The sequence below is a fragment of the Lygodium microphyllum genome, chromosome 14, assembly GCF_053477565.2.
Source record: "Lygodium microphyllum isolate KBCC chromosome 14, Lygodium_microphyllum_v1.1.10, whole genome shotgun sequence".
Classification (NCBI taxonomy): Eukaryota; Viridiplantae; Streptophyta; class Polypodiopsida; order Schizaeales; family Lygodiaceae; genus Lygodium; species Lygodium microphyllum.
Window position 1 is genome coordinate 10,947,958 of NC_141148.1, and position 27,371 is coordinate 10,975,328.

General features: G+C 38.0%; 1 protein-coding gene and 1 pseudogene across 1 annotated transcript; one reads left to right on the forward strand and one right to left on the reverse strand.

The window, feature by feature from the left end:
- Positions 1-590: 590 nt before the first annotated feature.
- Positions 591-3,622, reverse strand: LOC148025321 (putative E3 ubiquitin-protein ligase LUL2). The gene is made up of 3 exons (XM_087692358.1): positions 2,296-3,622; positions 1,275-1,797; positions 591-1,166 (listed from the first exon to the last, which is right to left on the reverse strand). Exons 1-3 carry the CDS (start codon positions 2,655-2,657, stop codon positions 990-992), a joined length of 1,062 nt encoding a protein of 353 aa, XP_087548484.1. The 5' UTR covers positions 2,658-3,622; the 3' UTR covers positions 591-989.
- An 11,639-nt stretch (positions 3,623-15,261) lies between these two features.
- Positions 15,262-27,371, forward strand: part of LOC148025322 (uncharacterized) — a 46,314-nt pseudogene continuing 34,204 nt past the window's right edge.

Consider the following 27,371-nt stretch of genomic DNA (forward strand, 5'->3'; position numbering starts at 1 on the left):
CTATATAACATATACATATTCAATCATGTACCTACTAATCACATGCGCATATGCATATAGATCCATCTCTTAGTAAATCTCTTGGTAACTTCGCCAAACTAGATACTAACAGCATTATCTGTACTATATTGATTATTCACTTTCATCCTTTATCCTAAATTTCAGGTATTATTTGTTACTTGATATACCGGTTATGCTCAAATAAATGGGCTCCGATTTCTTGTACGTTTACTACGCATCAAGGATTCATCGTTATTTGACATGTTTCACTCCAGTTATTATCTTTGCCATTCAACCTAGCCTCTACTCTTATCTTCTGATTAGATCACATGGTTTACCTTCATAGTCACCAGTGACAGTCATTTTTGCACCTGAGGCTTGCAGGGATGGTAGCTTCATTTCCTCTCACGTCCCATTCCATGTGACTATATAGTCAGAAGTGACCCCAATTCCTCCCCGTTTTGGGTCTCTGTCCAGTTTTGCGCCATCTGTGACTAACTGTGCTTGGGTGAGCAAAGTGGGCCTGCCTCAGAAGTACCATGGTCTTTGCAGACACTAAGAACGTCAAAATGAGACAGCGACAAGTAAAATGAAAGAGAAGTAGCTAGGCAAAGAGGTCAATGCTGCAGCTAAAAGTGCGTGTACACCAAGAAAAAACACCTCCTTGAACTGCTTCAGGTTGTCATGACCTGAGTCATAACTAGTGGTGAAGCTCAAGGTGCAGGCCACTGTGGCAGCTTACTGTATGCCTTTCCTCTTCATAGCCTGCACAAATGAGTGATTTGGTTCATAACATGAGGTTTCTTTTCAGCTTTTTCTGACAAAAAAGCAACAATTTGTGCCATGGCTTGGTAAGCCTTTGCTGGCTTGTCCAGACAGCTTGACATGCGAACCTTCTCTTTGTATACTTACAGATGCTTTGAAATGCAAAATCGTAAGTGAGAGTTGTAACAGAATATACACACTATATATGAGCTAGAAGTACACATTCAAGAATTTCTTTCCTCTTGATTCTCCTGTTTTTCATCCTTTTGGGGTGCTTTTCTTTCTTGCTCTCCTCCTTTTTTCGTGACCTTGATCTCCAAGAGTCTTTCCACAGGGGTTCTGCAAATTGGGCAGCGATTGGATTGAAACCTAAGTACTTTTGCGCATGCACTGCACATACACTGCAAGAACATCACAAGAGATTTAAAGGTTACCAATTGCAGCCCCAAAATTCCTGCTGGAATATAAGAGCGCATATCCAAGATCAGCAGAAAGAGAGAGAGAGTTACCATGTGTCTGCATGGAAGCACGGTGGTATCTCTCAACTCAGACAGACATATCACACATTCCTTTCCAGTATCATTCCCATCAATTCCACCAGCCCCATCAGTGTTCTCAATACCATAAATCTCCTGTAGCTCATACCTTACCCCTTCAACATAGATAATCTGTTTCACAACTTTTACTGAGAATTCATCATCTTTCTTCTCCAAGACTGCATGTGTCATCTGAGCGTGCACCCATTTTGGTAGAGGGGCATCGATGGGCAACTCATCTCCAGCTTGCACATCAGGAGGAGGTTCTTTGGGTATGGTTTCTGTGCGCACAACTAGCGGGTAAACTTCACCTGGCCCTTCATCCAAGAGTTTTGACTCATCGAAGAGAGCTAGATTGACCCCTGTTCCTGGAGCTTGCCTGAAGTTCTGTCCCAAACCCTTCTCAAACCGTATCCGAACAGGTGCATATAGCTCTGGCTTGACAGAGTTCAAGCTGCATTCATGCCCCTCTTTTGCAAGGAAGAAGATGCAAATCCTGTACATGTCATACCGTCAAACAATATCATTGTTATGCGTCACTGTTAGTCGCAATCTAATTGTCTACATCATAAGAACCACCAAACAACAACATTCACAACAAGTTTTAGGCAAATACCCACTATAATTCCCACATTGTGAATTATGACAACACCATGAACTTCTGCTCGGGGATGTCCTGACCACAGGTAGCTAGGTATAAGGCACCTCCCAAGCAGAAGCTCATGATGTAGCTCATGATGTTGAACACTATGTGGAAAAACACAAAGGGAGGGGGGGGAACCCCTTTAACCGCATGGGAAAACGTCAAAAACTTCTTGTGATTCAAATCACAGCCATTACTGTCCAATGGCAACGACATGGGCACAGGCAGAATAGCTTTTCTTGTTATGTCTGAAGTTGTTTTACTTGATAGAACAGACACTAGAAACTAATACATCAACACGACATAGAAGAAAACTCCGACCAAAACTACTAGAAGTTGAGATCAGCATACCATCCAGCTGTGGTGGCGTCAAATGAGAAGGCGACTAGGTGGAAGCCAGGATTTTCTTCATCCTTCTCAAGCCGCAGTGTCATCTTCTTCAAGTTGACATCATTCTTGATGGTGTTGGCCTTATGGTTCTCCATGTCTGATAGAGGGATGGGCATTGTGGAAGGAGGGTTCATCATGTGGGTAAAAGCATTGGGCTGTATATTGATGACAAACTGGCCATTGTTGGGCAAATAGCCCTGTGGTAAACTATCTGCAGGATAATAGTATGGTAGATAGCCTGATGTCGGCGAAAGGCCATGCCGAGTCACACTGCTCTGCAGCTGGTTTCGGCCATGCCGCCTGCTGGACAGTCCATTACCCATTAATGTCAAAGTGATATGCTCCCTTACAGTATGGAGGACAAAGCCTGCTACCCTGCCATGTCCCTGAGGATACCCCTGCAGCTACTCTGCCATGTTCATGCCTGTTCCTCTTCTAATCTTTTTGTTGGAGGAGTAACTTTTAAGGAAATAATGACCTGTTAAGATGTCCTTTCATCTTCAAGCAGAATGTAGCTTCCAAAAAATTGCAGATGTCAGGATGGAAGTGCTGGAGTCTTCTTCATCAGAAAGGGCAAACTACTGACAGTACAGCCATGGCAGAGGGGAGGATGGAAAAACGATGTGCAAAGGACGGGGGGCAGGTGCATTGTTCGTGAAATTGAGCATCCAGGGTTTGTTCTTTCTGAAAAAGAAAGGTTTTCTCTTTTTTCTTTTGCCGGGGGAAGAGTATATATCTTTGTCTGGAGGCAAATACTTTAGTGATTCCAGGCACAATCTCTCGTGAAATCTACATCAAGAGACAGGGGCATCAAGGCAATCTAAGCAGAACAGGGGGCGGGATTGAAGCATGGCCATAGCTATGTATATAAGCAGTTGTAACGCCTCCATGGCGCCCATCCTAAGGGGAAAAAAAATCAAATTAGAGCACGGGAGGGGAAGATCTTCGCACCAAAAACTGCACACGAAAGAATATCTCGAAACAGGGGACAAGGAAGCAGACACAGGCAAAAGGGCGGAGCGGGGGGGGCGCCTAACCCCATTTCTGATAGTGGGATGAAGGACCCATTACCCACTAGGTCATCCCTTCTCCTTTCCTTGTACGCAGACACCGACATAAAATCCTCCGTTTCTGTTCTGTTCTTTTTCTTTTTCGTCCTTTTCTTTTCTTTTCTTCTCTTGTGTGTGTGTCTCGTGTCTGTTGTCTGTCCAGATCGCTTGTTGGTAGGCCTACTAGTCCACCTGCACTGCAGCAACTACCCTACTCTTCCTTACCTGTATTGCTCTTGGCTGTGCTTCTTCGTAAACATGTGTACAACCACCCTGCATGCCACCGAAATTCATTGTGACATTAATAATCAAATCACTCATCTTCCAAACTCAATGTGACATTAATCGCTTCATCAGCCTTCCAAATCTGAAAACTTAAAAGAATGCGCCATTGTTAGAACTTGCCACATGCAAGAACCTTAGAAGGATATTTAAGGTTAAGGAACTAAGCTACGCTGGCCTGGCCAACCGGCCCCACTGGTGCTTAGTGGGGTTGGCATCTTTGCTCACCAAAAATCTATTGAGCAAAGGGAAGCAACAATATTATCCCTTTGCTCACCAAAAATCTATTGAATGATGCATTGTGCACGCCAAAAATGAATTGTTGTTAATCAAATGGTGCAGTATTTTCATGAACTTTAGCATTTTGCACGATCTTAAACAAACACAAAAGTATAACTTTGTCAATGGGGAAACAAAAACCACATTTCAAAGAATGCCATTGCATACACGTTTCAAAGAAATATTTGTTCGACCATATAGATGGATAGCAATCATATAAAGCTAAATATATAAAAAGCACTACAACATCAAGCAAACTCTTGAAAAGCATCGAAATTGCATTAGAAGCAACATGAAACTAAAAAGAAATAAATTTACACTTAAATTGGAAGCAGGTGCATGGATCTATGTTTAATTTGCCAGGATTACATCTAGGTGCAATTGATGCACACCTTAACCAAGCATGTAAATGCAGGAACTCATGATGCTCGTAAAATTGAGGGATACTCAAAGAATGACTTTTTTGTATCAAGGGCTAATATGTGAAAGCATTGGATATAAGTCTCATACTGCACTTCCACAAATGTAGAACTCCAAGATTCCAAGTACGAGAGTGTAGGGAGTTGCTTAAATGATGTGAGCAAGGCTTCGTTGCATGATTGGATCTGTCAACATGGATGTGAATCACTCTTTCATCAAATGCAATTGAGTTGTTGAAGCAAGACAATATACGCTAGCGTTCTACGCGTGCTTCGCGCGCACAGAATGCTAGGCCGCTTCGCAGCAGCTTTGCTACCTTGAAGCGGCAAGCGAAGTTCCCATGATATCCCACGGCAACTTCACTCAACAATCCATTTCTCAACTTTCTCTCTCCTCTTTTTCCTCTCTCTCTCTCTTCCCCAAATTCCTATGTTTAAATTCTCTCTCTCTCTCTCTCTCTCTCTCTTTGCCTTCTAGTTTAGTTTATTTTTTCTTTTCTCCTGGTTTTCTCTCTCTCTCTTTTCTTTCCCTGCTTTTCTTTTTTTTCTCTCTCTCTCTCCTTTTATTCTCCCCCCTCTCTCCTCTCTTTTCCTTCTCTTCCTCTCCTCTTTTTTCCTTTTTTTTCTTCTTCTTCTCTCTCTCACTCTCTTCATTCTCTTTTTATTTTTTTTCTTCTCTCTCTCTCTCTCTCCTCTCTTTTCCTTCTCTCTTTCTTCTCTATTTTTTATTCTCTCTCTTTTTAAATTTTATCCTTTCTCTCTCTACATATTCTCTCTCTCCTTCTTCTTCTTCTTCTTTCAGTTTCTTTCCCCTCTCCCCAATCTCTCTTAAAGTATGTAAATTTTATCTTTTCCCTATATATAATTCTCTCTTTATATTTATATTCTCTCTCTTTCTCTCTCTCTCTCTCTCTCTCTCTCTCTCTCTCTCTCTCTCCGCCCCCTTTTCTTCTCCCATTTCTCCTAATTTTCCTTTTTTCTTCTCTCCCTTTTAAATTTTATCTTTTTCTTCTCTCCTTCTCTCTCTTTTAAATTGATCTCTCTCTCTCTCTCTCTCTCTCTCTCTCTCTCTCTCTCTCTCTCTCTCTCTCTCTCTCTCCGCCCCCTTTTCTTCTCCCATTTCTCCTAATTTTCCTTTTTTCTTCTCTCCCTTTTAAATTTTATCTTTTTCTTCTCTCCTTCTCTCTCTTTTAAATTGATCTCTCTCTCTCTCTCTCTAAAAATATTTAAATTTTAAAAAGAATTTCCTATTTTTTAATCTCTCTTCCTCTTTTCCTCTTTCTTCTTTCTCTCTCTTTCTCTCTCTCTCTCTCTCTCTCTCTCTCTCTCTCTCTCTCCTTTCCTTCTGTCTTCTCTTTTTTCCTTTTTTTAAATCTCTTTAAATTTTTTTATTTTTTCTTTCTTTTAAATTTTATCTTTCCTCTCTCTATAGTTCTCTCTATGTTCAAATTCTCTCTCTTCTTCTTCTTATTTTCTCTCTCTCATTTTCTTCTCTCTGTCTCTGTCCCCCCTCTCTCATCTCTTTTTCTTTTTTCTTTATCTCTCTCTCTCTTAAATTTTATATTTTCTCTCTCTATAATTCTCTTTCTCTCAGTTCCCCCCTCTCTCTCTCCCTCCCTCTCCTCTTTTTTTTTGCTCTCTCTCTCTCTCTCTCTCTCTCTCTCTCTCTCTCTCTCTCTCTCTCTCTTTCTCTCTCTGTGTTTTAATTAAAAAGAAAGTTTCTCTTTTTTATTTTATTTTTCTTTTCTCTTTCTTTTAAATTTTATATTTCCTTTCTCTATAATTTTCTCTCTATGTTCAAATTCTTTCTCTATAATTCTTCTTCTTATTTTCTCTCTCTCATTTTCTTTTCTCTGTCTCTGTCCCCCCTCTCTCATCTCTTTTTCTTTTTTCTTTATCTCTCTCTCTCTTAAATTTTATATTTTCTCTCTCTATAATTCTCTTTCTCTCTGTTCCCCCCTCTCTCTCTCCCTCCCTCTCTTTTTTTTTTGCTCTCTCTCTCTCTCTCTCTCTCTCTCTCTCTCTCTCTCTCTCTCTCTCTCTCTGTGTTTTAATTAAAAAGAAAGTTTCTCTTTTTTATTTTATTTTTCTTTTCTCTTTCTTTTAAATTTTATATTTCCTTTCTCTATAATTTTCTCTCTATGTTCAAATTCTTTCTCTATAATTCTTCTTCTTATTTTCTCTCTCTCATTTTCTTTTCTTTGTCTCTCTCCCTCCTCTCTCCTCTCTTTTCCTTTTTTCTTTTTTTTACTCACACTCTCTCTTAAATTTTATATTTCCTCTCTCTATAATTCTCTCACTGTGTTTAAATTCTTTCTCTTCTTCTTCTTATTTTCTCTCTCATTTTCTTCTCTCTGTCTCTCTCCTCTCTTTTCCTTTTTTTTTCCTCTCTCTCTCTCTCTCTCTCAAATTTTATATTTCATCTCTCTATAATTCTCTCTCTCTGTTCCCCATCTCTCTCCCTTCCTCCCTTTCCTCTTCTTTTTTTTGCTCTCTCTCTCTCTCTCTCTCTCTCTCTCTCTCTCTCTCTCTCTCTCTTTCTCTCTCTCTATTTAATTAAACAAAACATTTACATTAAATAGTTTAATCTAAGAGAGAGAGAGAGAGAGAGAGAGAGAGAGAACCTAGGCCCTACGCATGAGAGAGAGAGGGGGGAGAGGTAGAAGAAAATTTTTTAATTAAAAAAGACTATTCTCTTTCCTCTTTCTCCCCCTTCTTCTTCTTCTTCTTCTCTCTCTCTCTCTCTCTCTCTCTCTCAAAATGTATGAAAAACTATGTTTGAAAAACTTTAAATTTATTATAGCATTTAAAATGTTTAATTTAAAATTTAATCTAATTGAGAGAGAGAGAGAGAGAGAAAAAAAAACTTTTGATTAAAAAAGAAGTTTGATTTAACTAAAGGAGAGAGAGAGAGAGAGAGAGAGAGAGAGAGAGAGAGAGAGAGACCTAGCCTTACACATGAGAGAGAGGGGGGGAGAGGGGAAGAATTTAATTAAAAAAGGGATGGGGAAAAGAAAGAGAGAGATTATAAGTGTGAGAGAGGGGAAGGGGTTTTAATTAAAAAAAGAGAGGTGAGGGAAGAGAGAATACTTTAATGAAAAAATGGAAGGGGAAGAGAAAATGAGATATTGCACGTGAGAAAAAGAGGAGGGGAAGGGGTTTTGATTAAAAAAGAGAGGTTTGGAAAAGGAGGTAGGTTCGGGAAGTCCTCTGGAGGTTCGGGGCTTTCCAAGAACCTATAGTTAAAATAATATAGTAGTAAGATATGTAGGGGTAGACATCTAAAAAATAATTTGAAAAAAGAGAGATCTTAAACATATTAAGGGCGTAAAAGAGAGGAGAATTTTCACATTAAAGATGAAAGGGTCTACATATACCCATCAAAACATCAATGATTTTACAAGCCAATTTAGAAGAAAGTCACATAACACAAAAAAACATGTTAGTCATCATGGCATTTTGTCAGAGAGAGAACCAGGGAGAGAGAAAGAGGAGAGAGAAAGACTGCAGGAAGAGAGAGAATAAGAGTGACGAGGTGAGAGAAATACTAGAATTGGAGAGAGAAAGACAGGAAAGATGAAGAAGCCATGGAAGCTTAGATCAAGAAGGGAGAGAAAGATTGTAAATGTATTGATTTGTCCAAAAGATGTGAAAAATTACAATTTCTCTCCTTATATACCAGTGTCTATGTGACATGGCATATTATTAGCATTCTAACTATTCCCAGCTTCTTACAATCCATCCCTTCCCAAAAGTTTTTGTCCTAAAAAACAAACCTAGAAAGAACTAAAGAAGAGATGGATAGAACAGAGTACTACTCTGTTTTACAGCGTACAAATGGGAGATTAGTGAAGAATTATCATTACAAGGGCTGAATTTGAAGAATGGAAAGAGGACCTTGCTATATACATGATTTGAAGAACTTCAGAAGCAATTGGAGCCATAAAATCTTCAACAAATAGTTCCAGAAGAAAGTAGACAGCTTACTGAAATAACAGTCCTTGCTGGACCAAATCTGCCATAACTTTTGATAGAAGTGTCCAAATGAGATGTACCACATATCAAAACAAAGCTCTTGAAGAGTACTTTAAGCTCATGTAGATAGCTCAATTCTGAAAATGAAGTACGACAAAAATTGTTCTAAAACAGCGTGCTGTCCTGAACCAGTCTACACCAATACTAGCTCCATAAGCAATAGGCTTCAGCCACCAATGTATCCCTCAAGTATGGATACTCATCCAATATTGAATCAGGTCTCCAAGAAGCCTCTTCAGAGGGTAAACCTCTCCATTTAATCAAATATTCCACAATAGAACGTGATCGAAGCTTCTTTTCACGCTGACCTATAACAGCCTCTGGGATGTACTAAACAATACCATCTTCATCAATAGGTGGCAGCTCATCAACTAAATCCACTGGATCACCATAATAGAGCTTGAGCTCTAGTCTGTATGCCAAATCTCCAATCCGCTTAAGGATCCTGTAAGGGCCATAGAATCTGTGGGCAAGCTTATTACTGGATCCATCTTTCAATGTAGAGTACTTGGATTTGGGCACCTTCAACAAAACCAGCTCTCCTTCCTGGAACTCTAAAGGCCTCCTCTTCTCATCAGCATACATCTTCATCTGATCTTGAGTCTTCCTTAGATTCACCTTGCATTGCTGAAGAAGGGTCTGCATTCTTTCCAACTCTTCCTTCCCATGAGGGTTGATCTTTTCATTAAAAATGACTGTGGGTAAGGGCACCTTGTAACCATACAAAGCCTCAAAGGGTGAAACTCCTATGCTCGCATGAGTGGAATTATTATAAGCAAACTCAGCCAGGTGTAACCAAGAATCCCATGAGGTTTGGACATCATAGCAAAAATGGCGAAGATAAGTCTCCAACCATTTATTAACTCTCTCTGTCTGTCCATCAGTTTGGGGATGATAAGCTGTAGATGGAGCCAACTTAGTACCCATAGATGTAAATACCGCTTGCCAAAAGTTACTCATAAACTTTGAGTCCCTATCATGGATGATCACCTGCGGTAATCCATGTAATCTGAAAATATGCTTCATAAACTAGTTGGCCACCTGAGAAGTAGTAAACTGATTTTTTGTTGGGATGAAATGAGCTGCTTTGGTGAGTCTGTCAACCACCACATAAATACTATTCCACCCCTTCTTGGTAGTAGGTAAGCCAGTGATAAAGCCCATAGTAATATGAGTCCATTTACTTGTAGGAATAGGCAATGGCTGCAACAAACCTCCTGGCTTATGGGTGCTATCCTTATTTTGCTGACAAGGCATACACTTCATAACGAAGTCCTTGACATCTTTCCACAGTCCTTTCCAATAAAAGCTCTTGCTGATCCTGTCATAAGTCTTGAAAACTCCCAAGTGTCCAGCTAAAGGTGAAGAATGCAACTCCTCCATAATTTTTCACTTGAAAGAAGAAGTAGAGGGAATAACAATCTTCCCTTCCACCAAATAAGACCATTTTTAAGATGGTAATGTGAGTTTTCTTCCATAAGACCTTGCTGTAATTTTTGAAAGATTTGGCTGAATTCCTCATCTAAGAGGTATGCCTCTTGTAGCTCTTCAATCCAATCACTATGTAATTCTGTCATGGCTGATACTTTGCAGGCCCACATACGAGAGAGAGAATCAGTCACTATGTTATCTTTGCCCCTTGTATGAGTGATGTCAAAGTCATAATTTTGTAATGTTGCTACCCATCATCGTTGCTTTGGAGTAAGATTTGATTGAGTAAGGAAATACTTGAGTACCCGATGATCACTATGTACTCTGAATCGACTGCCATATAAGTAATGGTGCCATTTCTTGATTGCATGCAAAATAGCCAACATTTCCTGGTCATAAATATTCATGGCCATCTCCTTATCAGTAAGCTTACGTCTTTCAAATGCAATTACTCCATACTCCTGAAGCAAAACAGCCCCAATGCCATGGCCACTAGCATCACACTGTATAGTAAACTCTTTAGAGAAATCCGGGCATACAAGAATAGGAGCAGAAGTAAGTAATTCCTTTAACTGGTTGAAGCTGCTATTTGCAAGAGCATCCCAAAAGAAAGCCTCTTTCTTCAACCTGTCAGTTAAAGGGGCTGCAATTGTCGCATAATGCTTTATAAATCTGCGATAGAATGAAGATAGACCAAGAAATCCTCTAAGAGAGGTAGTAGTAGTAGGCGTTGGCCAATCTTTTATGCATTGCACCTTCTTGGGATCATCCTGTATTCCTTTTTCACTGACTATATGTCCCAAGTATTCCACTTCAGTCTGCATGAAAGAACACTTCTTCTCCTTAGCAAAAAGCCTATGATGTCTCAACACATCAAAAACCCTCCTCACATGCGACAAATGATCCTGAAAAGTCTTGCTGTAGATCAAAATGTCGTCAAAGAACACCAAGACAAACTGAAAGAGGAAAGGTTGTAGAATCTTATTCATCAGGCTTTGAAAGGTAGCTGGAGCGTTTGTAAGGCCAAATGGCATCACCAAGAAATGGTAGAGCCCACGATCAGTCCTAAAAGCAGTCTTGACCTCATCACCCTCTCTCATGCGAATCTGATGATACCCTGATCTCAAATCAATCTTCGTGAAGAATCGAGCCCCCTTAAGCTCATCAAGCAAATCATCTATCCTAGGTATAGGATACATGTTCTTCACTGTTATCTTATTGAGATCCCTGTAGTCAATGCACATTCTGAAAGATCCATCTTTCTTTTTGACTAACAGGACTGGGGACGCATAAGGTGAAGAACTTGGTTCAATGAATCCCATTTCAAGAAGCTCTTTGATTTGCTTGGCTACTTCCTCTCATTCACATTTTGATAGTCTGTAAGGTGGCTTATTGATTGCCTTTGAGTTGGGTTCAAATCAACGGGGTGATCCACCGCTCTCTTAGGAGGCAATGAAGTAGGTACTTCAAATAAATCTCTATACTCCTCAAGAAGAGCTGTCAAGGCTGGATGGTTTGCTGAATTATTGGGCTGATCCTGTGTTTCTTTGTTCAAATGCAATACAAATATCTGTGAGCGCTTTTTGTACTCTTTCTTGAGTTGTTGAATGGTGATAAGCTGAAAATCAGATCTACTAGGGATCCCCTGTAAACGGATGAGCTGTCCATTGGAGAAAAACTCCATATATAACTGTGAGAAATCCATAGTAATCCTGCCTAAGGTCATCAACCAATCACAACCAAGTACAATATCTATTGGCCCCATTTCCAAAGTGATCAGGTTTACTTTGACTTCAAAATTTTCAGCCATTTGCAAAGAAACCTCTGGAAAAATCTGCGTACTGGTTTCCTCTTCACCATTAGCCACTTGTACTCGAATGGGCTGCTGTAAGTTGGTGGGAACACAATTCAACTTGTACATAATAGATTTATTGACAAAATTGTGAGTACTACCACTATCTATCAAGATGAACATTGCCTTTCCACATATGCTTCCCTTCATACGAAGTGTATTAGGGTATTTAGGGCTCTTAGATCTCGTCCAAGCATCCATAGAGATAGAACAATTAGTGGCAGTATGTAACTCATTACAAAATCCACCAGGATCAAATGGGATATCACCGCCTGGATCAAAAGGAAAAGAGTCAGATGGATCATAAAAGTACTCCTGTCCACCATCATCCTCGAAATCTTCATTTTCAGCATTGATTGTGACTGCATTAACTTTATCTATGTCATTTTCAAAGTCCTCAAGAACTAGCATACTCTGAAACTTTGGCTTGGCATTTTTGTATACACACTTTGAAGCATGGTCAGGAGTATACTTTTCTCCATACTTGAAGCATAAGCCTTTGTCCTTTCTTTCCTTGTAAAGATCCATGGGAATATTTCTAAAATTTGTATTGGCTGAAGTAGACTTAGGCTTATTGTCACCTTGCTTAAATTCAACCTTTGGACTGTTTGCTGTCCTGAAATTGCTTTGAAGCCTAGAAGCATTAAATGGAGGATAAGTTGGTATCCGTAAGCTCCCACTAGGCATATGATTGCTGCCATAATTGTTACCAACTTGCCCTTGCTTTAAAACAGTCCTTGGCTGTCCATAACTTGGCTGAAATGAAGACTCTTTCCTATACTTCCTTCCATAGCGCTCTGCAAGCTCAATAGCCTTGAAAAGTGAAGTAGGATTCTGCCCCATAACATCAGCTGACAAGGATGGTTCTAAACCATATATGAACTTGTGTAACTTGGCCTCATCACTGATGTTTTCCACATACATGGTCAAGTTGAGGAATTGGTTTGTATATTCTCTTACACTTAGGCTCCTTTGTTCCAAGCCATATCATCTTCGTTCTAACTTCTCTTTTTCAAGAGGTGAAACAAAGACTTCAGCCATAAGTGCCTTGAAAGCTTCCCAATTCTCAATAAGTACATTCTCTTTCTTGATATACCTCCACCAAGTGTGGGCAAATCCTTCTAAGTGCAGGGAGGCAAAGTGTATCTTCATATCATCAGTTTTAGAAAATATGTCGAAATAAGACTCCATCTTAGAGGTCCATTCTTCTAATTCTGATGGTGAAGATGACTGGCCATTGAATTTGGATAAAACAATTTTGTCCTTGAATTCTCTATCATGAAAGGGTTGCTGTCCCAAAACTGGCTGATCGGGATTTCTAAGTACAGAACCCCCAAATTGAGATTGAAATCTTCCAACAGGTGGCTGAGAATTACCATGTAATCTTCCTGTTGGTAAGGCACCCCTAGAATTCTGAGTATGCAGTCCAAAAGTTTGAGTATTGGCTCCATTCAAACTGCCCAAATAGTCATCATACCTTTGTGAAGCTTCTCCTACTTCATATTGACTATTTGGTATGCCTCTTCTTTCTATGATCCCATCTCCATAACCATTTTGGTTGGATGGCTGAAGTGGGACTGAAGGGTCACTGTTTGAACAAGCCTTCTCGTTGGCTTCTTTTGATCCCGTTTGTGATGGCATTAATTGAGAAAATTTTGCCATAAGTTGAGCATTGGATTCTACTAATTTATCAATGAAAGCCTTGGTTTGGGTAGTTGATTCCATCAACTTATCAATGGTAGACTTCGTTTGACCATGAGATAAAATCATTTGCTCCATTGTAGACTTCGTTTGACCAAATGATAAAATCATATGCTCCATTGCTGACAAAATAGCCTCATGACGTTCCTTATGTCTTAGCTCATGGGCATACAAAGTATCATTGAGTATACTAATTTCTCCTTGTTGAGGCTCTTCAGGGTTCTCTTGAAGTGTGCTTTCCATCATGGAATCCTTGATTTGTTGTGCATAATCCTCATGGACCTTATTTTTGCCTTTATGTCTTGCCATACTAGTGCAGTCCTGCAGTACCCCCTGTCAGTAAAACGGCTATAACTTTGGCTAGAAAACTCCGATTGCAAAGCTTTTTTGTGCGAATCGAAGCTAACAATGCCCTCTTCGAGATGAGCTATAGCACGCTATAACAGGTTTAGGACAGAAAATTATGTAACTGAATTTCAAAGTCTGAACTGTCCAGTCATGCACCTTGTTTAGACGTGTAAGTGCCCTGTTTTGACCCTGCAATGCAAGAGAGTAACCTCAAATGGTTACCAAACCCTGCAAAGGGGTATATAGGACCTGTGGGTACCCTGTAGTACCTGCACCTGTGCTTCAGTAACAAAGGGTGTACCTGTATCCACCTGTAAATACCCTGTGGGTAACCTGTAAATTCCCTATTTTACCCTGTTTTAATCCAATAGGTACTTGAGTCATTGGAAAGTCTTCAATCTTCAATTCTCCGCTCGCTGTACTTGTGTGAGGGATAAAACAACAGGACAGGCTCCCTACACGGGCTCCGAATCATCGGGAGGTGGGCAAAGTTCCCCTCGGGTCGGTTGGTTGCACCCCTTCGGGATCTTCGGTAGTGAGAGAGGGTCACCTCTCTTTTGTCCCACTATCTCCCCCGGCATCCACCTTTTTCCTCGGTGGGAATATCAACATGGTAGAGGCTAGTGTGCTAAGCAATCAGCATGATATGCAATTCTAAAAATATTCATTCAGCCTTTCATGAGATGCAATTGATTGAGATAAGAGAACTTGAGATGGGAGAAGGGTTTACCCATGCAATTCAGTGACTCACTGATTGCTAGTACTTACCCTTTTACAATATTTCAGCTTGGGTGAGAAAAGTTTCAACAAAACAGACCAAGGTTATGCATCAAGCTGATCAAATGTTACCTATGATGAGTAATGGTTTTGAGTCAAAAGGAATTCAATGAAATAGGCTGAGATTGAAGAAAATTAATACTATTCTCTAATCTATTGATCAATCCAGTGAATTAATTGATCAATAACCTCTCATCGACAAGTGGAAAGGCCATTAGCAATAGGATTATTGAGAGATTTCAGAGATTAGCAAAAGAAAATACCTCCATTAAGCTTGAAAATGATGATGGATGTCAGCTTCAACCCCGTTGATGCAAGAGTTCTTCATAATCCACCATAAATCCAACATAAAGCTTGAAATCTCCATGAAATCAGTCCATACATGCTTCAATATGATGAATTCCTTGAGGAATCAATACTCCAGCCTTGCTTGAACACTTGAACTTCAAAGATTCAAGCTCCTTGATGAGAAGCCCCAAAATAATCCTTCCATTTGAGCTTCATTGACATGCACGGGCTGAAATCTCTTCAATGTCTTCAATCTTGAAGTCTATCCAGCTTGTATTCAGCTTTAGAGAAGCCTTGAAGGTCGGGGAAGTCCAAAATTTTGAGAAATTTGAGCTTCCATGTCTGTGGCTATGGCTGCCCTGCTGTGTATTAGGTTTTGAGCAAGAGAATGACTGATCAGGATGCTTCAAAGGCTGAAGATTGTTGCCAATCAAGTGCTTGATGAGTCCTTTAAGAGCTGAGATCAATGACTGAGGATATGGAGCAGGCTGAGCAGGGAGTAGAGAGCAGGGATTTCAGTGCATTTTTCGGAGCATTTTTCGAGCTGCTTCCTGGCCAATACTCCTCAGCAATGATCAAGCCTGGTAATCCTCCTATAGCTTAGAACACAAAGAATCTTTGCCCCATGGTTTGACAGTGAGATGTTCAGCATAGAGAGAGATATTTGTGAAAATCTTGATATCCACCATGAAAGCTTCAGCCAAAAGTTTGAAGGAGAGAGAAGAGAAGCTCTCTTTTGAAAAGTAACTGTAGTTTAGTCTGTAACTAAACCCGGTTAACCATCCTTTACCCTAGTTACCTTCAATTTTGCATAAAATTTGGTGACATCCAACCATTTAAGCCCTTATCCGCCATATCTGACCTTGGATATCTCCAGATGTAGTCATTTGCTAACTGTAGTTGTCCTGCAGCACTCCACTAGTCACTGTCTTGTACCATTTTTGTCTGAAATTGGTTTTGAAATAGGAAAATAGGAGTGAAAATGGAAGAAAATAATGGATCAAAGACTGAAGCTCTGATACCACTTGTCAGAGAGAGAACCAGGGAGAGAGAAAGAGGAGAGAGAAAGATTGCAGAGGAGAGAGAAAGACTGCAGGAAGAGAGAGAATAAGAGTGGCGAGGAGAGAGAAAGACATGAAAGATGAAGAAGCCATGGAAACTTAAAGCAAGAAGGGAGAGAAAGATTGTAAACGTATTGATTTGTCCAAAAGATGTGAAAAATTACAACTTCCCTCCTTATATACCAGTGTCTATGTGACATGGCATATTATTAGCATTCTAACTATTCCCAGCTTCTTACACATTTCAACAAAATACTATCAATTGAAATCACAGAAGCAAAAAAAAGAATAATTCTTGAACAATAGACTTTTAGATTATAGGAACCACAATATAGTTGCACAAAGCAAATTAGTTGGACTTTGGATTAGTAGGAAATAAAGAACAAATAGAAAATAATATCCTAAGAAGCCTGCATAATGGCTTAAGTGGATTGGAGAATGTTCCATTTGTGTCAACAAACATTGAATCTAGCAATAAACATCTTTAGAGATGACATCTGATATGGCATAATTAATACTTGACCCACAAATTTAGGAAATTGCATCCTATAATTCTAATGGCATCCTATAATTCTCTATGGAGTCTAATGCATCACTCTCATTCTATGTTTTCACAGAAGAAGGCCGCATTTCCTTCACTACAATATCTATTAATCACCTTATTTTGTACACAACATATGTTGCACCATTCACTTCATAGGGTAACTTGTTAATGACAATGTGAAGGGCAGTATGCTTTATGTCACAAGTAACATAATGTAGACATGTAGATTAGATTTGCATTTTCTTGGAAAACTAGTGAAGGGCACTAGCAATGTGATTAGCCAATTTATCTAGTTTCTCTTCAATTCTATGAAAACACCAAGTAGTTGAAGAACTCATCATTGTGTCAATTGCTCTTGGACACTTTGTGATGCAAGAACATGCTTTTCACTTTGCCTCTTTGTTTTATTATTCATGTGCAAGGCCTTTTTCCATCACCACAATAGCATTGGTGCTAAAAATGAAAAAAGGGAGCATTGAATACATAAATTCAAATTATCCATGGCATCCCTTGAGAACATTGAGAGCCACATAGATACCCAAACCCAAAGGAAGAATAATATTAATGTTTTGGATTCAACATAAGGAGAGTAGTGCACATACATGGTTATGGAAAAGTTAGGCAAATCCTAGCGCATCCAAATTATCCCAAAAATATATACAATATGTTGGATACACATACCTTGTTGAATGACACCAAGAAGGCAAGTGTAATTGAGATATCATAGTAATACCATTTATATTCAAAGATGCGGCAAGCATTATATTTGGAATGGCTACATGAACTTTAGCATTAGAGGATTGTCCATGTTCCATTTCCATGTGGAGGTCTACTCAACACAACAAAGATCAACAATTGTATATGTCAATCTAAGAAAAAGAGGACTCCTTTACTAAAATATTTATACCAAAATTTCATGAAATGATGTCAAATAATACCTATATCAATCCTCACATAAAATCAAGGGAAAAAGAATAAATTTTCTCTTTGTAAAACTTCCTGACATAGAATGTTCATAGTGGTATAGGAGTCTACATATTTATCTTCCAACAAAACTTTGACAAAATCGATAGACTTGACACAACTAAATGCAACATAAAGCTGGACATATAAGAATTGGTGTCTTGAGATAGAATCAAAGATAGAACAATATCTGACCTTGAGACTTATTAATAATCACTACAAAAGCCGAGAGAAGTGAGAATTGTGTCCTTCTCATAATGAATGGTAATCCTACTTACATTGGAATAAAGGTGATTTTAGGTGTTGACATAATATCATGAATGTTGGTCCTTGTAATAATTTCAGCCTCCAAGACCTTCCTATGGAATTGCATACAAATCAATCTAGTGCCCTTACATATGCCCATTGTAGGATTTAGGTTTTTCAAGAGTATCAGAGGTGCATTTTCTTTAAGCAACAAACAATATGTGAGGAAAACCACCCTCGAGATCTATGGAGTTAAGGTATTCCATTGAGTAAAGGGATGAATTTGCACTACATATGAGAATCTCCACATGCGTTTTCCACAAATCGACAGTATTCAAGGTGTCAACACCATGCTTCATGAGGCCAAAATAACATGACCATTAAAAAAGGATCCATAGTTACACACATAAATGATATCCATATAAACATTCTAGATGAGATCATCCATATTAGCATCATGCAAAATCATGTGCGATGGGATCCATAGTTACACATGGAAAGGATATCCATGTAAACATTCTAGATGAGATCATCCATACTAACATCATGCAAAATCATGTGTGATGGGATTGTAAGATGGTTACTACCATTAAAATAATTATGTCCATTTCCAAGCAAGAGGAGTATATTTTGAGACAATTGCAAAATACACATATGATTCCATAGGGAGGAATGGTAAAGTATTGTATCTACTATCCTTTAGGACCATCGGTAAAGTTTCACAAAAATCACTCCTAAAAAGTACTACCTTCCTCCAAATGATGTGTTGCACCTCATAATGTCTTTCAAAGTTCTATCTACTACCTCAAAAGCAAAGTGATGCATCATTGATACCTCATCTTAGATAGGGAGATAGGTGACTCTCAACAACTTCCCTGTTGGCCATAGGAATATTATAGGAGGATATATTCTTAAGCTCTAGTAGAATCTTGAATTTTGAGTGTGCAATTTGTTCCTTTGACAACAACAATATGTCAATACTTGAGGATGCCATATCTCACATAACTTTCCCCTCCCTTTAGAATCTTGCTAGTAGGTAATTGTAAAAATATGTTTTCCCAAACCCCCTTGGACCATCCAAAAATAACATAATGTTTTGTGATGAGTTCATAGCATCAAGCACATTCAACTATACCCTTCTTTGATAGTCATTCAAACCAGACTCCATTGAATAGGCTATGCTTTGTTGATTCAACATCCAACTCATCATGAATCAAAAGATTACCAAAAATTGAAACCAATGACCTTATCTATTACATGCATTCCCTCAATTAGGGCCAAAACTTCATCCATGCTATCATGAGATGTCTTCTAGATGCATCAACCCCATATTAAAGGCTACTTCTTGAGCAACAAGACAAGATCATGACCATGCAAAGAAACCAACCCATATAGAATATCATCTATCAAGTCAACTTTGAAGTATTTCCACAATTGACTTGGACTCACATGATCATAAAAGGCCAACAAAGTTGTAGAATGTACACATAATTGTTTGATGTACATGTACCATCACAACTTCCTCCATGCACATATGCCACTCGTGATCATGCTCCAACAAGCCCTTTGCTATGCAAGCCACTTTAAAAGATGGACATAAAATTGTGTCCACTAGATCCTTAAAATATTTGCAACCCTTGCACATGGTGAGTGGCCTTCTCAAGTATTATAGCTTACATGTAGAAGTTGAAAGAAAAACAAATACGACCATAAACATCTTCCTTTTTTTGCTTTGTCCTTATTTTCATTGTAACATTCCAAACCCATTAGAAAGAATAATATTGATAGGATAGTGCACTTTCCTTTGGATGCATTTGATTGCAAACAAACCACTGGGTCAAAGTTATCTACACCAGATGTTGTCATTAGAAATCACTTGTTTAGTATTGATATTGTCATGAAAGGTGGGCACATTTTTCCCCAACAAGTATATATGCATATCTATGGCATCGACTTTTCATTATGTAACTGGTAATCATAAACCCTCCAACATGCATTTGAAATAGAAACAAATCAAGCATTAAGGTTTACCTAAATCTCATCAACAATGTTAGCTCTTCTACAATCACGTACATTCAAAGAATGACTTGTCACAAACTCAAACTTGACTATCACATGATCTTTCCTTTGTACACATACTTCTATAGCCACTTCATTGTAGATGTGGTGGATCGAACATCTACATCAATTATGCACTTTGTATTTTTGAGAGAGGTAAGGTTTATAGGGGACAACCTATTAGTTATCAAGCTATGCACCTCTAACAAAAACTTGTCTACCATCATTCCTTCTCATGTAAAGGGATAATCATGATCATCTTTCATAGTGATATTTGTAAAGCTTCGTGAATAATGCCTAGAATATTTACCATTTATCATGCAATGAATACTTGTCCCAAGATGACCACATGGCCATGCAAATTGTAAACAATGATAGACTCAAATAGCTTTGGAAAATTGTCCTAATTTGAAAGCTCTACATAAATGAACCTATCATAGTTCTATGCATTCTTTGGTTTAAATGCATGATGCAAGACCGACAATGTTTGAGAATGCAACAAGCCATGTTTTTGAAACTACACAACACTCACAAAGGCTGCAACTCAACCAAACAAAATTTTCTTCCCAAGTTTATAATTGAGAATTTCCATGTAAAGCATCTCATGGAGAAGGGAATGGATTCCTCCATTATTAGAATCAAGCCTTGATTCAAGAGCATGTTGGGTATGTTAAATGGTATTTCAAAATATTGTGTGTCTATAGCTTGAACATACTTTAGGAGAGTGGCATGTACAAATGTATTAAGTGGTCTATAGCTTGAACACACTTTAGGAGAGTGGCATGTACAAATGTATTCAACATTGAAATATCATAAGCTTTGTGAGTAATTCCATTACCAATAATTGAAGGTGCAACATGATCATGATTTTGGATAGGCAATGAATCATGTAAGAGGAAAACTATGAAGCTTATCATTTTGATTTCCATGATGTAATGAAGTAAGACCTTTAAAAAAAATTGCATTTGGATACAAAGTCTATCATTGTGCCTTCAACTAAGCCTTGTTGAGTTCAACCATAATTTATACAAATGGAGCATGGGCTCCCTTGACAAAGCACGTATAGTTGGAGTCATCTTCTAAGAGAAAATATATAAATAAATTCAAATATAAGAATAAAACCAACAAAGAGAAAAAGTTAAGGTCCATGACTTTCTATTCCTCTCTTCTTTCTTTATCTCCCAACCTACTAATATATGTAATAATACTAACCTCCATGGCAATCTAACTAGCCTACAATTGTATGTGTTAGTTCAATTTTTAATGAACACATCTTGTAGGATGTACTTGAAAGGTGTGTGCTATATGAGCATCTAAAGGGAGCAAGTGGCAGTTACACACAACTTACTTAGATTGTTGCATGTGTTAATCTAATATGTAATTTTGATTGCTTGGTTAAAGAAGAGCATAACCTCAACCGATGGATAGACTCATCCAAGGGTATACTCAAGTACCTCTTTCATATAAACATAATGTTTCAAGATGGAAACCCATGACTGACAAGCACTATGGATGTTGCCACTCCATCCTAGTTGACCCTACTTAGTGAAAAGCCTTGCTTCTAGTTGAATACACATAAGCTAATGTAGAATTTCTTAACACCACATGGGAGATCTCCAAGTGGGTTAAGGGTTTTTGTCAAGGGTTATAGATGGATGCATTTATTCCTCCATGTACCATGGAAGCATATTTCCATGCATGTAGGCATTGACCTTGGTCTTATGTCATACTCATATTGATAGCCTTGATTCCTACTGAGATGCAGCTCCTTTTGGGGGGGGGGATGACACATCTAATGCAAAAGGATACTACTCCAATATGGCACACAATGGTATCTCTACCTTTAACGGAAAAATAATATTGAATAGGCTTTAGCTAGCTTTTTTGAAGCTAACAGGTGCGGTTCTCCTTATGGAATATGTGTCTTAACCAAATCCACTAAGCCTGTTGATGGAAAACATGATGCCAAGTTTCTCTATGGTCTCTTTAATTACTTGAGATCTTTACCCTCCTTTCCTCCTACCATTCATTTACTTGAGCTATCAACAACCACCTCTTGAACAACCCCTCATAAGATAGGCATCTTAATCTACTATAGCATACCACCAAGAAGATGCTCGAAATGGGTTGTACTAAGTTAAATTGGCATATGGGTAGAGGGAATGTCAATTGGGAGTGAATGCTGACACTTATGACACAAATATATTTATTTCTTCTTACTATTAAGTGGTTTTGCTCGGATCATAGGTACCATTTCACATTTCACTTTTCTACCCATATACTAGCAAACTTATTTGGAATTCTAATCCTTGTACATTTTTGCATATTAATTGATTAATAAAACTTTATTTTTGGCAAGTTACTAGCGTGCTATTTCCTTTGAATTCCATTTTAAAACTAGTTGTTGGACTGCTAAGTGATCATATGTTGAAATAATGTGGCCTTAGATCAAATAATACTCCATTGCGTGTTTTACATTAGTTTTGTTTTAAATGCCTTTCACACACAAAACTTAATTACCTTAACAATAAATACACTCAATATGACTTGAAATTGCAAAAGTAACAAGAAAAACTAGGGAGCCATTTGGACACCCCACACATTTTCCATATTTCACCATACATTTCCTTGGTGTCCTTTTGTATGTTCAAAACTATGTTTAGCAAACCTTATGATGCAACAACAACTTTTTGCCCTTTAAGAATTCTTAGCTAGCCACATATTGAAGATGGGAAGCCCAATTGTGTTGATAGAACAACATAGCTCTTCTTGTTATTGTAAGGCCTAAACTACATGTGCAATAACAACATTGAGCATACAAGTTAAGTGTTGTCTATTTAGGCTCTCTTGATGGCTTTTCCCCTTGCCATCTACTTGGCCCTTCCTACATTAATATGCCTTTGTGAAGTCTATCGATAGAACCACCTTAGTGATATCATTGTCTAATGTTTCAATTGTGGTGTTACAATTGTGTACCTTCATGTCTAATCAAACATCATACAAACCAAGACTTTAAATAATAAATATTGTGACTTCAAGGAAGTAATATATTTTTCTATTTTAGGTCTCCTACAAAACATGTTCATGATAAAAGAAATTTAAAACTTTTTTGTATTTACTAATGCCCATTCATGCCAATGCATGTATGCATTTTTTCATTTATGTCAGTTTTAATATGTGCTTGTAATGGAGAAGAAATGAAATTATTCCTGCAATAATATGAGTCATTTGTATATATTGGGATATTTACAACTCAATTGAATTGAGAATACAATTGAAAGGACATTGATTTTGTTAGATAGAGTGGAGGATATTTACCTATGCTTGGAAATTTAGAAAATTGGACTCGTAGTTAGGGGGTTAATGCTATTTAGTAGACATGGCTAAAAGAGGAATTGAATTTTTGAAACACTGGCTACCTTGCTCTCCTACCCCTACTCACAAGCTACTATCACCGTATCTATTTGAGACATTAATATTTCTTGACTCTATACTTAGCTATTACCTCTAGGTGCAATAATATACTTGGCTAGTTAGAGGCTATGTTAGTGCAAGTAGATATTACAAAATACTTTAAGTAGGTGTAAATGTAATGAAGGGAAAATATACATATATTGTTGAGAATAGCTCATTACTACAAGGAGCCACACTTACCTAGGTATAATATAAAGATGTAAAATATTCATTTCATTTTTCACCATAGTATTAATTCAAATCAATCTCTTTATCTTCTGTAAGCTTCTCACTAGCTTTCATGGCTTCTTCCTTTCTCGCTCTTTCTCTCTTATGTTCTAGTCTTCTCTCACTTATTCATCTCTCTTGGAGTTTATCACTCTCTCCCTCTATCTCAACTTCTTAAAAGAGGCATCATAGCTCTTTTCTTTGATCCATTTTCTTTCCATTTCGCCCATATCCTATTTCATTTTTCTATTCTGAATATCAAAGATAGTTTGGTACAAAAGGTACATGCCATTGGAGTTACTTTTATATGACATGAAGACTTACCACGGTCAACAAAGATCAAGACTAGAGTCATTTGAGCTTGAATGGACAAATATGTTGAAGAAAGGATCTTTTAGCACCTCATGTATCATTTTCAAGATGGCCTTCTTTTTCAACTTCTCTCTAAGTTGCCATAGATTCTTCACGCTTCTTCCTCATCATCGATCACTTCAAATCATAAAATGGCTTATTGAGGACCTTCCAAGCATGCCATTAGACATAGTAGGTTGGCCACTAAAATAAATAAGGTGGTTTTAGTTGGGACACAAACCAAGGACAAATTTCTCAATGGGTGGTGTTCCAAACAAGTGAAAAGGAGAATAGGGAAAAGCTTCAAGTGAGTATGGATATAAGGGGCATCATTGCAACCACTCAATTCAAATTTCCAAGGTATCATAGGAAGAAGCGGTATCCCCATAAGTCAATTTCGGATGGAAAATCCATCACAACATAATGAAGACCATGCGGAAAGTATCCATAGCTTGTAGGGAGAAATCAACACTTAATGGAGGTCAAATGAGTGGTTATTTTGACCAATAAAATAGTGGATAGTCTATCTTCATTAAGAAGGAGCTAAAGGACAAGACTATTCTATCCAAAATAGGAGTAAATCTTCATCTCTTTCTAATTTAGAAGAATGGAAAGCCAAGTAGGAATCTTATCTTGAGATTTCTCTTATGAAGTATGCACAAAAGTTCCACTTTGATACCTTGCATTTAGAAGGCTTTGCACACACTTGGTGGCGGTATATCAAAAGAGAAAATCAGCATATTGAAATTTGGGAGGATTTCAAGGCATCAATGGTGCAAGTGTTTGTATCCCTGATTGAAAAGGAGATGCTACAAGAAGGTGGTATGGGTAGTAGGAACAAAGGAATCTCATAATATATGAGTATACCAACCAATTCCTAAACCTCACCATGTATATTGAGAGTATTAGTGATGATGCAAAGTTTCACAAATAAGTGTATGGATTAGAGCCCATCTTATTGGTCAATGTTATGGATTAGAGCCCATATTATTGGTCAATGTATGGATCAGAGCCCATCTTATTGGTCAATGTATGCAAAGTTTCACAAATAAGTGTATGGATTAGAGCCCATCTTATTGGTCAATGTTATGGCTCAAAATTCCACTAATCTTTTCAAGGCAATAAAGCTTGTGGAGCACTCTCCATGGAAGTATAAAAGAGAGCCTACCATTCAATAGTCAATTAGGCAACAAGGAATCATTGCAAAGTAGGAACAAAATGGTAATGCTTTTAGAGGCCACACTTCTCAAAATAATGGTCCATGAATCCCTACATATCCTTCATTCAATGAAACAAAACAATGAGCTAAATTTAGACCTACAAATGGATTCAAAGTAGAGAATAAGCCAACATAGTCACACAATCTTCTAATCAAGGAAATTATAAGGTCATATCCATGGGAGTTTATAAGAAAATAAAGGAGAATGGTCTATGCCACAAAAGTGGAGAGAGAATATATGAAGAATCATACTTCAAAGTGCATCTATATCAAGGTGAAAGTGAATAGCGTGTTGGTTCTTGAAGGTTTAGAGGATGAGGTATGAATGACGTGGATAGTAGGATCGATTTTATGATCCACTTGATGACTTTCACAGTTTTCCTATTAATCCATAGGATAAAGAATTACATTTGAATGAAGATCTATTTAGACCATCAACCATCTTAGAATAATCTTCATATCTTCAAGTGAGCTTTTTGGAAAAAGACTATGCAAGTCAATGGGCTCTATCTCACTATAGATTGCATCTAGATAGCTCTTTGTTTTAAGCAAATTCAAGTCCAAAATTAATTGCAAAGAAATATAACCTACATAGATTGAAATAACTCTCATTAAGCTTTCTTTGGAGATATAGCACACCTCATTTGGATCTACCCATCAAAAGTTAAAGAAAATTTCATACAACAAGATCTATACTGGATTGCATGGTAACTACATTCTAGAAGAGCTCATACTTGAAGAATTTTGGACTAACTTCTTATCTTTATGGTTCAACATTAATGCATACACAACATATTTGTTCTTCAACTACAAATTTCACAATTCTTTGAAAGAATCTTGAAGATTATAGGATTCTTTGTGATGTCGAAAAAAAAGTATCCCATTCATCTCCACTACTTGAAGTATTTTATGAAAAGTTATCTTATATTTCTTAGGATAAAACTGTGGGGTGTTCGCCAGGCTCAATCCAAGGTGCACCTTTTACTAGTCCATCAGTAGGTTTTCCAAATGACACCGCTCGACGCTTCCTTGGAGTATCACGGGGTTTGTCACTTAGGCCCTACTGAGTCTACACCGCAACGGTAGAGTTTTAGCCGAACCCACTAGGATCGACCTAAATTTTCGGGTTTCTAAAATGAGTCGGGTCTCCTAAGAGCTAGCTAGCGTCAGTAATTTCAAGTTTTCACTTCCTACAGGATTACTCAACTGAGGCGGACTTAACATTGTACTTGGTTCAAAGAGAATGGGAGACAAAGGGGAGTGCAATATGTCAACCCTCCTGCCCATAATGCAAAATCCCATTTCGGCCCCCTAAAACAATGCAAATCGGTTCTACCTAGCGACTAGTCGATCAATTTATTGTCATCCTATTTCTATTGCTGATTTAGAAAAGCTCCCACCTAACCGGGACCACCCTACCATTGGAAAGACCCGTTGGGGGTCACACCCACCCGTTTTCCTTTGATGTCGATATCATCTTTAGTTTTTTAATTACCTGTAGCACATTTATTGAAACATACACAACCAACTTTCTTAATTAGACCGTTAAATCATAGGTTCCTTCACATAATTTATCTCAGGGACATACACACAATTCAAACAACCCTTGAATAAAAATAAATTCCTTTATTATATTGGAAGCTTATTACAATTTCCATCTTTTCAATCCTGCGAAAGATATATAGAATCCCACGAGGGTATTCTTCCCACCAAGATTCCTCCCTTGTAACTAGTATTAGGGTTTCAGGATCCCATGCTGGGTCACGAAGGGGATCGCTAGATTCTAGGAGTAATGCGAAATTTACGACCAGAGCCCCCCCAACATCCACATTTCCTACTGCTCGAGACTATCCCTATGGCATACCTTTCCACTCTTCTGCAGAGCTGGTCTAAGCCTCTCGAAGCAATAACCATGATCCCCTTGGAGTAGGGTCTCATAGCTAGCTTTGGGGTAGCCTAGCATGATCTTAATCATGGATCTAGATTCTAGAAAACACAAACAATCCTTTCAAACATATATCAATGATGTAATGACACCATCGTGCAACTCATAGCTTCACATAGCCAAGGTAGATCTTAGCCTAAGGTAACCGTACCATCTAATTAGTATCCTCCTCCCCTTAGAGAAGTGTTGAGTACAATTCTTTCAACTTTGTTAAGCAAGACATGAATTTCCCGTTTAGGGCTAACTTACCCAACATAAGCGAATTTCCTTTAGTTGGTACTCAAAAAAATATTGTGACAATAATTTAACGAGATGATTTACAATACCTTTAAATAGACTTTCACTTTTCAAGCATTAATCAACTCTTAACCACTGTTGCATTTGGCAATAAATATATCGAGTTATTTTACTAATCTCGAGTGCGCGTAAAGTCCTTTACTCATTTCGTGCAATAACCTCCTGCAACTATTTCCATCATGATTCTATGAATTATAATCTCAATTAATCT

Bases quoted from the DNA above. Each gene is read 5' to 3' on its own strand.
- LOC148025321 (XM_087692358.1), bottom strand. From the start codon at position 2,657: ATGGGTAATGGACTGTCCAGCAGGCGGCATGGCCGAAACCAGCTGCAG. The intron at 1,798-2,295 runs GTATGCTGATCT...TGACATGTACAG, and splicing joins GACGCCACCACAGCTGGATG to GATTTGCATCTTCTTCCTTG. The intron at 1,167-1,274 runs GTAACTCTCTCT...ATGTTCTTGCAG, and splicing joins TGCTTCCATGCAGACACATG to TGTATGTGCAGTGCATGCGC.